Consider the following 13,234-nt stretch of genomic DNA (forward strand, 5'->3'; position numbering starts at 1 on the left):
ATCGTCTTTGTGGTCCTCCTCTGGTCTAACAGGTCCATGTCTTTCCTGTGCTGAGGACCCCAGAGCTGGATGCAGGACTCCAGGTGGGGTCTCACCAGAGCAGAGTAGAGGGGCAGAATCACCTCCCTCAACCTGCTGGCCACCCTTCTTTTGATGCAGCCCAGAGTACGGTTGGCTTTCTGGGCTGTGAGTGCATGTTGCCAGCTCATGTCCTGTTTTTCATCCACCAGTACCCCAGGTCCTTCTCCTCAGGGCTGCTCTCAATCCCTTCATCCCCCAGCCTGTATCCATGTTTGGGATTGCCCCAACCCACGTGCAGATCAGTATGAATGAATGGAGACATAGGTAAAAAGACAATTTCATGTGTGTCCTGAGAGACAGCGTGAGCTAGAAATGGGTTGATTTACTCCTGTATCACTCTACATTGAGACTATTTTGCTTTTACAGCTAGCTTGAGTGTTTTCTTAGTAGTGATTATTCTAAATAGCTGATGCAGTATATATATATATGTTTTTAAAAGTTCTTGTGAAAGATGGCATTGATGGTTATGGGTGGAAGAAAAGTTTGCATTTTGTGAAATACAAAAAAATGTGTGCTTCAGCCGGGACTTCTGGAACACCAGAAGTCCATGTGCCGACCACTTTGCAAATCTATGAAATGCTTTGGCAAACTGTAGTAAGCCCAGATAGTTAGGGAACCGCAGCGCATGGTGTACAAAAGAGTACACCAGAGGAGCTGGCTCTGTTCAGCCCGGGGAATATAAGGCTGAGTGTTCCTTCCGTTAAAGAGACCATGGTGACAGATTGTGTCAAGCCGAGTTGTCTGCCTTCAGTTTGTTCACAAGCCTAAATTATAGAAGAGGGTACAAAACCAAATGAGTGTGCAGATGTAAAAGTGCCATCCCAAGTGGGATGTATCCCCTTTCTTGATAACATTTTTTGCCTGGTTTAACTTTATTTGACATGTGGAACATCATATAGTGGTCTTTGTTCTGTTCACTTCTCATCACAGCAGATGCTATGAAGTATAAGGCTTAAAAAAAAGATATGTACTGGGTGCCTGTGTGGTGTGTGCCTATGTATGCCCTCTCATTCTGATCCTTCAAACATTGCTAGCAGAATAACATAGCTCGGCAGTGTATAATTAGCTTTCTACTGAGCTTTTAATAATAATTTATTTATTACATCTTTTGCTTTCCAAGATGTGTATTTCCTTCCCCTTCATTCTGGCTTTCCTTTAGTTTTTTCTCTTGCACACTTTTTAGTATATTGCAGCGTATCATTTTTCTGTGTTACTGCCAGTTTGTGAACTTTGGCTTTTAGTTGTCTTTTTGTTTCTGTTTTGCCTCAAACCTTTTACTCTTTCTAGTTCTGGTGGTTGGTGGTTTTTGTTTGTTTGTTTCATCATTTATCCCCAGAAGGATTAAATGTGCATGGGAGAAGCATAATAAATACTAGTTGTCAAAGTGGACTAAAATGCATGAAAGAATGATCCAGGGATATTAAGTCCTGGAGCTTTGCTGCTTGATTGATGAAGATACATGTAACACAAAGCCCCCATAATTTAAAAGCTTTATCTATTGTAGCCCATGTCCATAGCTGCCATTTGCACGAAGTTCCCTTTCAGACCTCTTTCAGGTTTCTGAAAGTGATAATGTGCATCTTGCTTGATGTGCTCACACAGTTGCCTCCTGACAGCTGTGAGGCTGATAGCGAGACTGCATGTACTGACGTACTGCACCAGTTAAGCCTCTGATATTGGATCCCCCTCCCCAAGGGGAGCATAGTACAGAGGCTTGCTCGCTGCTGCTCCTGTTCCTAGCTCTGAAGTACTTACATGTTCTTCATTGCCTGAAAAATGGCATTATTTTTTCTCACATGGTATGCTTATTGATAGTTGTCATACGTGGTGTGGTACGTAGTTGTGTTTACTGGAAAAAGCTAGTTTACTTCTCCACATTTAGTCAATGTAATTGATCCCTGACTCTTTATCCTGCCATTTCATGTGCCAGAGCAGGATCTCTAGAGGTTATCAGGACATTGGCACATAGGATTATGGAAGCAAAAGAAGTAGAAAAAATGTTAGTTTAAGACATTGTTAAGATGTAGGTAAAAATTAATTTAGTCAGCTCTCTTTCTTTCTTCTGGGGATAGGGCAACTTCAAGAAACTATGGATGATAAGTGGGATGGAAACTGTAGGTCACTGGAAAATTGGCTTAAGAAACAACGTGTTAGAGAAAGTGTATTTTTGCCAAGTTGTGTACTTCAGATACATCCTTATGTGTATTGTTAATCGAAAGAGACTTCTAGTTCTTTATATGCTTTTGTTTTTAAGTGCTAAAAGTTTTCTAAAGTATTTTTTTCCCTTCAGCTGATGGAGTCTGTGTGTTTAAATGCTTGGTTAACAGAGACACTGAATACTGTCGTGTGGGAAAGCAGTCTGTGTTAATTACGCTGGGATACAACAGTGCCTTGCTCCAGTTCAAGTCACAAGCTGGTAAGTACATCTTCCGTTTGTGAGTATTGTCTCCTTCATGCCGTGCTACTGTATTGATAAAGTTCACTTTAAAATATGTTGTCTTCTACCTGTGTTTCTTGTTAGCTATTTAAATATTACATTTGGTTATGGTGATTTGTGCAACTTCATTTGCCTCTAACCCACTGCAGCTGCCTTTTGTGGAGTACGGACCATTCACATAGTGGTCATAACATTTTTGCAAAACAACTGCAGATTAATTTTCTGAAGAAACCAAATGCAGATAACACATTCATATGACTTAACTTCATGAACTAATAACTGGTAAATGTAATGCTTTGTGTGGGCAATCTGCCAGTTGTTGCTCCCCATTCAGAAATTGTCTTGCAGATCAGTTTTTCTGTATAGTTAATTGAGGTAGTTTTAACATACTCCTGCAGTTCTTAGGATAGATACTGTGTGTGTGGTGATGCTGAAAAAGAAACTCATTCTGTTGCAGAAACATGACTGTATTTTAGTAGAATGTTGAGATCTGTATTTTTATACTTCTACCTGACTTGTGGTTTTGTGAATCCAACAGCTGAGACTTTTTAATATGTGCTATCCTCATGTCCTCATACTTCCTTTTGGAAAAGCGTTCTTAGTTTTTATGCAAGGAAATTCAGAAGGCTGCGTATTTATTCTGAGTAGTGTGCAGCATGGCCACAACTCATTTTGAAATTGTGTAACTATAGGTAACATACGGCTTCCTCTTTAGCAATAACCAGGATTTCTTATATAGCAGCCTACATAAGTAGGCCTGGTGATTTCCACCGGGCCATTACAGTTATTTCCATTTTATATTGTGTGGAAACTGAGGAACAGAGCAATTAGATTTGATTTTTGGCAGCTTATTTAAAGACACATACATGTTTCAAAGCATCAAGGACTGAGAATTTGGATGTAGGGGGGTTTGTTTGGGCAATGAGTTGCTAGTCCTGTGTCATGTAGACACAATACTTGAACTCTTGAGTCCGACTCTACTAGAAAATAGTTTTTAGACTTAACCTGATATTTTCAGTTGGGTGAAAAATCTTGATGGCCTTTGAAGTCCTGCCTGGTTACAGCCTTTCATCTGTATACATCAAGAAAAACTATTCACATTTTCAACTTCTTACCTTACCAAAACAATATGAATGTAAGCAAAGAATGACTTCAAGTGTCTGTTGTTTTTTTAATCTCTGTATCCGAGTGTTACGATTCAGTATTGTGGTTCCATTAATTTATTTCTTTTGAGACTGCAATACCATATTGTGTCTTCCAGAGACCCACATCATAACTGAAGCGATAATTGAGATTAGGTTGTTTAGTGATTTATTACCTCACTGCTGAGATAATTAATAACTAATAATTAAGGAGTCAGGCAAGTTTTTCAGTACTCTTTAGTCTGCAGTCTCTACCATGTCTTGCCTACCTAGGAAGGTTCTGATTCCAAAAGGCACAGATAGTTTGGGATCCCAAGGCTAAAGAAGTTTCTCTTAATGCTCTTCCCCACCTTTAAAAACAAGTATTTGAAAAAAAATCCAGCTAATTTCTGTACAGTTTGGTATTCTTCCTGAGAGGAGTGCCTTGAAGATTAAGTGGTGAATTCAGTCCTCTCTTTAACTATATTCCTTCGTGATTTGTGTTTAATTTATTTATATAGCTACGTATTGTGAAATAGATAAGAACAGTATAGATAAGTCTCTTACTTTATTACTTCTGATTGCTTGTTAACATGACAAAATTGAGTGCTTTATATATTTTTCCATCTTTAAATCTCAGGGGAAAATAAGTTGAAATGGCCTGTTAGTCCATGCAACAACTCCTTGATAAAATGACAGGAATATAGTGGATTGGTCAAAGTAAAGTCTGTTCAGATTAAATGACAAACCTGTTGATATCAAATGGAATGTGGTGGGTGCTGCAATAAGCTGAAAGTTACTTGTAGGATATTATTTCCCCATGCCATAGGAATAGCTTGCTGCTACCTTCTAATACATGTCCAGTATATCAAATAGCACCTAGTCTTAAGAAAGTTACATGTTTTTACAAAGAAGTCAAAGCTATAGAGCAGAAGCTAAGCTTTTGTTGTTTGCTGTTTACAAGCGTAGGTGTCACTCTCAGTTTTACGTATTTGCAAATGTGTATGTGTGTATAATAAATAAAAATAATGCTGTTATTAAAAATGGACTGAAAACTCCTTTTTCATACGTTAGAAGTGTTAGTTATGAAAATGCATTGTAAAAGTCTTAGGTTTTTTAAGTCCTCTGTCTTTTAGGAAGGTAGCGGAGGATGAGGAGTGAGGAATGGAGGGAGAGGGAAATTCATGCCCTGGTTGTGCCCACACAGAGAATTGCTGTTCTGGTTCCAGCATTTAGACAGTCATAAATCATAGACTGTATCTTTCATTTCCTGCTGAACATATGTTAAACATCTGAGTAGGATCAAGCAGGCAGTAAAAATGAAAGTTAGTAGCCTACAGGCTTTTCTTTCAAAAACAAAGATCATTTATCTGTAACAGACCAACCAACCAGTCTGTAACTCATCTGTGGCAGACTTGGTATGTAGCTCTCTACTCCTTGGTGGAAGTGGCCTGCTTAATTTAGCACAGAATTAATTCATGAGCACAGGATGAATTGTTCTTTCAGGGTTGTGGTAGAATGCTCGTTCCTTTCTTCTCTTTCAAACCTCGTAACCCTGTCTCCAGCCATTTTCACAGTGCATCCAGGCATTGAACATGCCAATATTTGGTGTCTGTAGATGTTTCATTAGCACAACTCTAACAGCTGTGCTACTTACACAGAAGCACAATACAAGTGGAAAAAAAAGTGTTATTTACAGTTTTCTGTTATTTATAGCATATAGTGCTTGCGGATCTCCACATACAGAACTGAGCTAGAGACGTGTGTGTGCATCTGTAGATATATATATATATATGTAAACTATATTAAAAGCATACATTGAATTCTATATATGTAAACATACATACTGTTACTGCAGTATAATTCAAGCAAAGGAACATGGTACGTCTTATGATAATTTTTATTCCACAAATTATTATTTCATGTAATGGCATATGGATCTAATGAGCTCTAATTCCATTAGCAAGTCACACAGTCCTGAAGGAACAAGTCTGTAGAACAGAACAATTGGTGCTGGGGCCCTGGTATTCAAACTGTACACATTTGGGAAGGAGGCAAGGGTGGAGAGTGTGTTTACTTTGAACTAGATCTAGTCTGGTCACATAGACTAAATGACCATTCACTGTCGAAGTTTGTTCTGGGAGTGCGTATTTTGGTTTAATTTCATCCAGAAGGATTCCAGTTAGTGTGTACTGTGATCACTCAGTCATGCAATCCAAAGCACTCTAAGTGGGGACAACTAATCAATATGCCTCAAGACCCACAGGTTACAAGGAAGCTGTTCAGCAGTTTAAATCTAAAAATTTGTGTCAAATAATAAATTCAATGAAGTAAAGGACCAGATGACTCTGTGGTTGCTTGCTAAGTTCTGTTTAAAGTAGTGATTCTGTTTTTCAGAAAAGCAAAAAAAGAATTTGGTTACCTGAGTCTTGTTTTATTTGAGTTAATTTAGAAAGCAGTTAAATTCACAGATGTCTTTAATCTTGCAGCTTGAAACTCTTGCGGAGTTTTCATTGTGTAAACAATGAGATGCAACTTGTTGAGAGGAGAATTTATTCAATGCATTGACTATAATTGCACCTCTGCAATTCACAGTGATTGTGAAGTCCAGCATTTGTTAGTCTCAAAAGAGCGGTAGGAGGTTCTACTAGTGGAATGACTTAAAAAAACAGAAATATTTTTACTTTTAAGCCATACTATGTGCACAATTGTAATCCCTAACTTCTCATCTCTCGGGCAGAAACTTTGGTTCTGTGTCATACACCAGTTTCTAAATTACTCCACCATCACAAAGTGGCTCTAGGCTTTGTAGGTGCTTTCCTTGAGTTAATTCATTTATGTGACTGTCCCAAACACTGGGTAGGCTCTGGGAATATGCAGCAATGAGTTTGACCTGTTCAACTTCAATGGAATTAAGTGTCTGATAATAATTTTCCAGGTTATATTTGGAGCTGGGGACTGTGGTGTGTGAAAACAAATACCCATGACGTGATCTGGGAGACTGCTGGTCTGTTTGCAAATCTTAACAGAGAAGGCTGCCACCGACCATACCTTCTGCTGTGTCCGTATCCATTAGTCTCGCTGTTCAAACCTCTGGGCTTGCCATTGTCTCACTCTGTGGTTTTCTGTGCCATTGCCTTTCTTGATCCAGTTAGAGGCAGCCATTCACGAGTTTTGTGGTGTTTTGAGCTGACTTGCTGAGCATGTTGAAGATGGTAGGATCTAAAGGGAAGCTAAAGACCTAATCATTTATGGCACTGTTTTCAGTACCTTTTGTTTCTCCCACCTTTCCTTGAACATTTATGTGGGAATGATTTCAGCATTAGCATTTAAAAGTATTGATTGATTCTGATTCCTGGGAGGACAAAATAAAGGGGACTGGAAAACGGTCAATCGCTTCTCCCCATTTTTACAGTAACTTGTGACGTTCTGGTATTTTCATTGGAATTATTCTGGGCTGTTTTCTTGCTAGTTAATATTAGTGTTTGGCTTTCCAGATATGATCTGATTTTTTTTCTTTTCTTCTATAGGCAAGTAATCTAGCGTAGTTTTCCCACAGTTTTAGAAAAAATTACAATATGAAGGATGTTAAATTTCTAGATCTTTTACTCCTGTCTGCTAGGTCTGAGTACTGCTAGATCTGCCTGCCTGTAAATTACAATATTGCAGTGTCAATTCTTTGTTGAAGATGGTAACACACTTGTATTGGAAATTTGTCCAATCATTCAGAGTGTTTAAAAATCCAGTTAGTTCTAATGTCCTGTGTTCTGGTAAGAGTGGAAGAGATTGGGGTGGGTGGTGGATAGTTGCTTAAAATGACAGTACTTCATTCCAGTGAGGCAAGGTATGTCTTAGAAAATGTTGGCAGTATTTTGAAAAGGAATAGCCACTAATTCAGTGCTACCAGATAGTGGTTTCATGTGAGGCGCATCTGTGGCCACCAGTTCAGAAGAGGCTGTCACTAAGCACTGCTAGACTTATGTACCAAGACTTTGAGCATTCTGGCTGTTTAAAACTAGAAGACACAAGTGAACCACCTGCATCAATCATATCTGTCTCAGTATTTCCATTTCATCCGATTATACTGTACTGAGCCAAATAATCTTCATTAAAGTGTAATTTGTATTCTGAGGAAGCTTGTTTACATAAAAATGATCTATTCTTTTACAGAAGAAGAAATGATCTAACGCTTCTTAATTTAATAGTTCCCAAAGTATAGTTTAACGTCAAAAGTTTTGCAATATCACAATAATTTGTACAACCTTTATGTAAATTTGACTACAACTTAAAAACCCATTTCTCTCTCTGTTGTCTAATACAACTCTAAAGGCTGTTCTAAAGAAAGTGAAACATTTATATTTAGATACTTTATAATGCCATTTTTCAAATCATGACTATTCTTTTGGTAATGTTTTTAGTGTGAGATTGAGACAGTGGGGGAAGTTTTCATATCTGCTAGTTCACATTGCTTTGGAGTGTGGTTGCAGCTTGAAATTAAGGTACTCCTTTAATATTCTTCTTGATGATACCTGACTGTTTTATCAATTTGGCTTCATTTTTGTTTTATATCAGTGTGAATCACTCACTAATGGGTGGAATGTTCTGTTAGAAGAAAATCGATTCTAGTTAGGATGTTTAGCTTGGAAGTGATACAGTATTTTGCTTTCTGCTTACCAAAGAAAGAATATATTACTGATGCTAAAAATAGAAAAGGTTTTTGCTTTGGAAAAAGTATGACTTAGGAAACTTAATAATGAGATTTGGAACATGGGGCATCCAGTTCCTGATGTGGAATGACAAAAGGCCATCAGTCATCTTTCCTGTAAAAATGCACAACTGATTGAGTCCCCTGTGTGCTGATGAAGTGCTTACTGACTGGATTTCTAAGCATTGAGTTCTCCTGTGCTGACACTTGAAATGATTCACCCACTAGTGTGTTTGGGACAAAATCATTCCCATTGCACAAATCCAGACTCATAAAAAAAGTTTGAAGGAAGGCTGCAGAAATTCACTTGTGAAGTAGCGTTGTGGTAAGTGACCTAGACTGCAAATTGTGATTTAATATTCAGTAATGTTTACAACAAAATTATGTAGTGCAGATTGAAATATTAGCAAATTAGTTGTTAAAATGAATAGAATACCATTAGTCTAATCTGCTGTGGTTTATGGCAATGGAAAGCTGTATAATTGGTTGAAAGGTATAACATAAAAAGAAAAATCTTTTGGATAAATATTGTCAAACTGCTGTAAAGGCAAGGATTTCTGGGATCTTTTTCTTTTGAGTCTGTGTGGTGAATGCTGTTGGAATTTTACTAGCGTACTTGTAATAGGTGTCACTGTGAATTTCTGAAGTCTAATACAATTGAATAGAAGTAAAAAGATTGTCTTCCTCATTTGGAAGTAATACTCCAACCTCATAATCTTGGATAGTAATCTGGCCTTGATGAGCTTAGTATATTTTTACTGCATGTTTCACTTTTTTGCAAAGCAGGCATTTTATTTTTTGGGTATTTTGCAATTCTGTTGTTCCAAATGGAAGACTGTGTCCCAGTTGTTAACAGGAGACAGCCTGACCTGTCTGATCATTTGATATAGTCTTGTGATAAGTTATGGACTTACTTCGGTTGATTTATTTCAAACATGGTCAAAGTTATGACTGTACACCTCTCATCTGTTACAAGCCAAATTTACTGCTTAATATAGGTACTGCACTGTAATAGTAGCCTGCAGCAGATAATGCAAAATAATGTGGGAGTATTGCTTCTCCATGGCTGATATGCTAATCTCCTTAGATCAGAAAACCTAACAGCTGTTGGTAAAATAAATTTATTTATTTATTTATTGCAAGTAGCATTATTTTGGATTGCTGCTGTGTGGAATTTGTGGGGTTTTATTCCCCATGGAGTTTTCTTTCCCTTATTCTGTGTATGTTAGTTTGTTTTTTTTTCCCTTTCTCCCCCAATAACCACCCATGTTTGGTACTGGAGACCTTTTTTTTTTGTTACTTCTCCACCCTCTTCCCCTTTGGAGTAGTGAGAGACTCCATCTGTTTTGAGCAGATGGGTGAGGTGCACTATGTTAATAGCTTGTGTTTGTGTGTCTGTGTCTTCTGCTGTGAGGGTAAGCATTTTGTAAAGAGACACCAGAAGCAGGGTGCTTTGGCAGGATGTTCCTGTTATCTTTGATCACAGGAATCAGTTTTAGCTGGCCTTTATTCAGTTTCTACACAGTTCAGTTTTTAGGCTATTAGTGCAGTAATATCTGCAGAATCTCTGACAAGTTATCGAACTGTATAATTGATTAGCGTGGGTTTAATGTCCAACAGCAAATGTTAGTCAGCTGAGGTGCATAGCTAGTCAAAACTTTATAGCCAAATGCCTCAGTTTTTCAGCAAGGTACGTCTTTCTGTCAAGATAAAAGTTTTCAAATTAATTTCTGTTTTCAGATTTTAATTGGAAAAAGAAAAGGGGGGAAGTGAGAAATAAATAAAAATCCTAACAAGCTTGGCTTTCAAAGAAATGTCTGAGAGTTACATTTTTTATTTGCAGGGTATTTTTCTTTTTTAGTTTTTTCAACAAGATCCTTGTGAAAGCACTGCAGCCCACAAGAGTGGGAGTTTTCCTCGCCTTCTCAATGGCTAAGAAAAAAGGAGAAACTGACACTTTTCTTCTGAAAGCTAATAATTCATTCTCTAAAATGAATTTTCTGCAAAGAAGCATTTATTATGGGGTACACTAGAATATGAACTAGGCTTTTTTTGCTGTTTTCTGGTAGGTGCCTGCATGAATGGTTTTATCACATGATGTACAATAAATGTGAGGAAGCATACCCCTTACTGGAAGGAGATTTAGCTGTTGTGAAGTAAGAGCTTGCACATAGGCAGTTACCGAAGAGTGCCTAATGAATTTAAATAATTTTCCAAGTTTCTTTTTGACTTTTAATACAGAGGCAGTTTGACTGGGTGGACTTAATTTTTTCTGAGTTATGGACATAGAACACAAGCTTCAATTCACATCAAAGAGCTTAAGGAGGACATTTGATCCAGTTAAAAATACAAGTGTTTTAAAAACAGTTCATTTCAGCAGGTAAAATGCACAGTTTTAAGTGGTTTGTTGTATTTACTGCAGTGACTGCAGGTCTTTCAGATGCACCCAGCACTTGGGCGAGTTTTGCAGCCTATTCCACTGTGCTGGAAATAAATTAGTGTCCGGACTAGCTAATACAAACAAGATTAGGCTGCATACTCATAGTGGTCTTCATTCCAATATTTTCCATTATTTTCAGAACAACATCCAGATTAGGCTCCTTGAAAGAGGAACATCTGTGGGTTTGAGGGGATTTTTGAGTTGGGTGGGGTGTTGAGATACTGCAAAGGTATAGATGAAAAGGCAATAAATATGTCTGCTTAACTCTGTCCTCAAGAACATCAGGTCATTCTCGTTGGAGTACTTATTGGAGGTCTTACAATGCATGGGAAAGAGTAAATGCACTGCAAGAGTTACATTTTAAAGCCTTGATTCATTAATTTGACACTCTTGGAACATGGCTATAACACTTGTCAAGTTTTGAGGTTTTTTTCAACCTGCTAGTGGAAACCTTTAGATTGATTTAAGTGATTGAGGTGGTGGGGGCACAAGGACACGTTTTTCAGTCAGTGAAAATTGCAAGTTAGTTCTCTGAATACAGCCAAAACTGTTCAAGAGGAGTCACGGGCATCTTCCCAATTTGCAGTTTTTTCAGAGAATAAAGCAAAAGAAAGAATTTTGAGGGGGAAAGAAGATGGCTGTGCATAGCATAAAGAAGCATTTAATCAAGAAGCACCTGTGCCCTCCCCTCCGGCCCCACCAGCACATTAATTTTGGATTTTACAGGATAGATTAATTTTTATTTTAGTATAGCCCCTGATAACCCAGAAAATTTTGTAAGTAAGCAGAACCTTTTTCTTTATAGATGAACAAACAGGCAAAAACCCTGCATGATTTGTTCAAGGTAATAGAAGGAATCTCTTGGGACTGGATAGAAGACTCTTGAAGGGATGACATTTGAAACGCTGCACTCAGATTACTAGGCAACACCCTTCAGTAAAAGCATTATACTTGAGTTTGCTTTTGAAAAGATGATAGAAGATCTGAAGAGCCTACCTGATTGTTCCCTGAGATGAGAAAATAAATTCCTTACAGCATCAAAGGAAAAGATACATGGAGTGCTAGAACTTTGATGAAGAGTATAGGGCTGAGGATAAACAAAAAATATTCTTTGGCTGTTCTTGAAAAATATTTTACTGACTTTCAGTTCTATATGGTTGACTCCTGGTTGCAAAATAAAGAGTTCCAAAGTACGTGATTCACCAGTATTCTAGCCTGTCAGTGAGCCAGACTGTTTTTGGTGTTGATCCTTTTCTGGTCCCCTTACATTAAATAAAGAAGAAAGTCCAGTTTTCATAAAAGCCAAGATCAGTTCTGGATATATTTCTACATATAACAGATTAAGTTCCCAGATTCTTAGGAAGATCAAAATTAAATTTAATTTTAAGGACCTTGATTAATATGCAGATAAAGCCATATTTCATATCACAAGCAGGATGAGATATTGGCTAATAAGAAGAGAAGTTAATTTACAGAAACTATAGGAAGAAAACAGCGTAGTGTATTTGCATGCAGAAGCAAATGGAGAGAAGACAGGCTATTGTAAATTGTTGCTGGATATAGAAAATAGACTTACGGATATAGAAAATGGACTTGAGATAAATTCTTCTGTTTCTTCTGGGATGGTCTACAAAAGGAAGAAACATGGTGTTCCTTGTCCATGCTAAAGAAAGACAAACCTGTTTCTCTTCTCTATAGTAGGGGGTCCTTGTTTGGGAGAATGTCTTAAAGCTTCAACATGTCTTACTTGTGAATTTATTTCTTGTGTCTGTGTCATGTGCAGAGTGTTCACAATAATTCTGTTTTTCTGTATTAGATGCTAAAGATTTATTATTTGGCACTTTGCCCTGTCACATAAATGAATGTGTATCTGAACTCTCAGGCAATATTTGAAACTACTAGCAATTGTTATGAATAATTCCTAGGTAATTTGCATTCCTTCAGAGATTTACCTTTAGAATCCTTTGACTGTTTGCATTCAAAAGAAAAACAGAATCCCAGATTCACATCTGCAACAGTAATTCCTTCCTTACAACCTGATCTTTAGTTCATAGCAATTTAGCTATAATTTCCCTCAAATACTAAGTAGTAGCAACTAAAAGATTTTTGGTGAATGTTTTATTTATAAATGTTGAGGATAAACTAACATCCACTGAAGGGGACTTTTCACAGTATATTTATTCAGTCAGCGCAGGATCGGACAAGGCTATGAGGATTTCTCAAAGGTAGAATCATTTTCATGGATAAGTTGTAAACCAGTGCTCTTGGTTGCTGTTGCTTTTTTTCACTAGAGTGTATTATTCACTTCCCATCCAACAACAGCAACTAAATGTATATTTCTATTTTTATGCTCCAGTGTTTTTTCTCACAGTGTTAGCCACTGATGAACATGTAGAATGTGGAGTTGGGATTTAAAGTTTTTTAAAACATTGAGATGTATTAGATCTAAT

General features: G+C 37.4%; 1 protein-coding gene across 1 annotated transcript in view; it reads left to right on the forward strand.

Moving 5' to 3' along the window:
• Positions 1-13,234, forward strand: part of LOC104010165 (histone-arginine methyltransferase CARM1) — a 78,339-nt gene that overhangs the window by 23,611 nt on the left and 41,494 nt on the right. Inside the window, exon 2 of the mRNA XM_087741186.1 lies at positions 2,372-2,497. Coding sequence (XP_087597312.1) covers positions 2,372-2,497 — 126 coding nt within the window. The remainder of the gene's footprint in view (positions 1-2,371; positions 2,498-13,234) is intronic.

The sequence above is a fragment of the Nipponia nippon genome, unplaced genomic scaffold, assembly GCF_047370975.1.
Source record: "Nipponia nippon isolate SJK-2023a ecotype South Korea unplaced genomic scaffold, ASM4737097v1 scaffold_8, whole genome shotgun sequence".
Classification (NCBI taxonomy): domain Eukaryota; kingdom Metazoa; phylum Chordata; class Aves; order Pelecaniformes; family Threskiornithidae; genus Nipponia; species Nipponia nippon.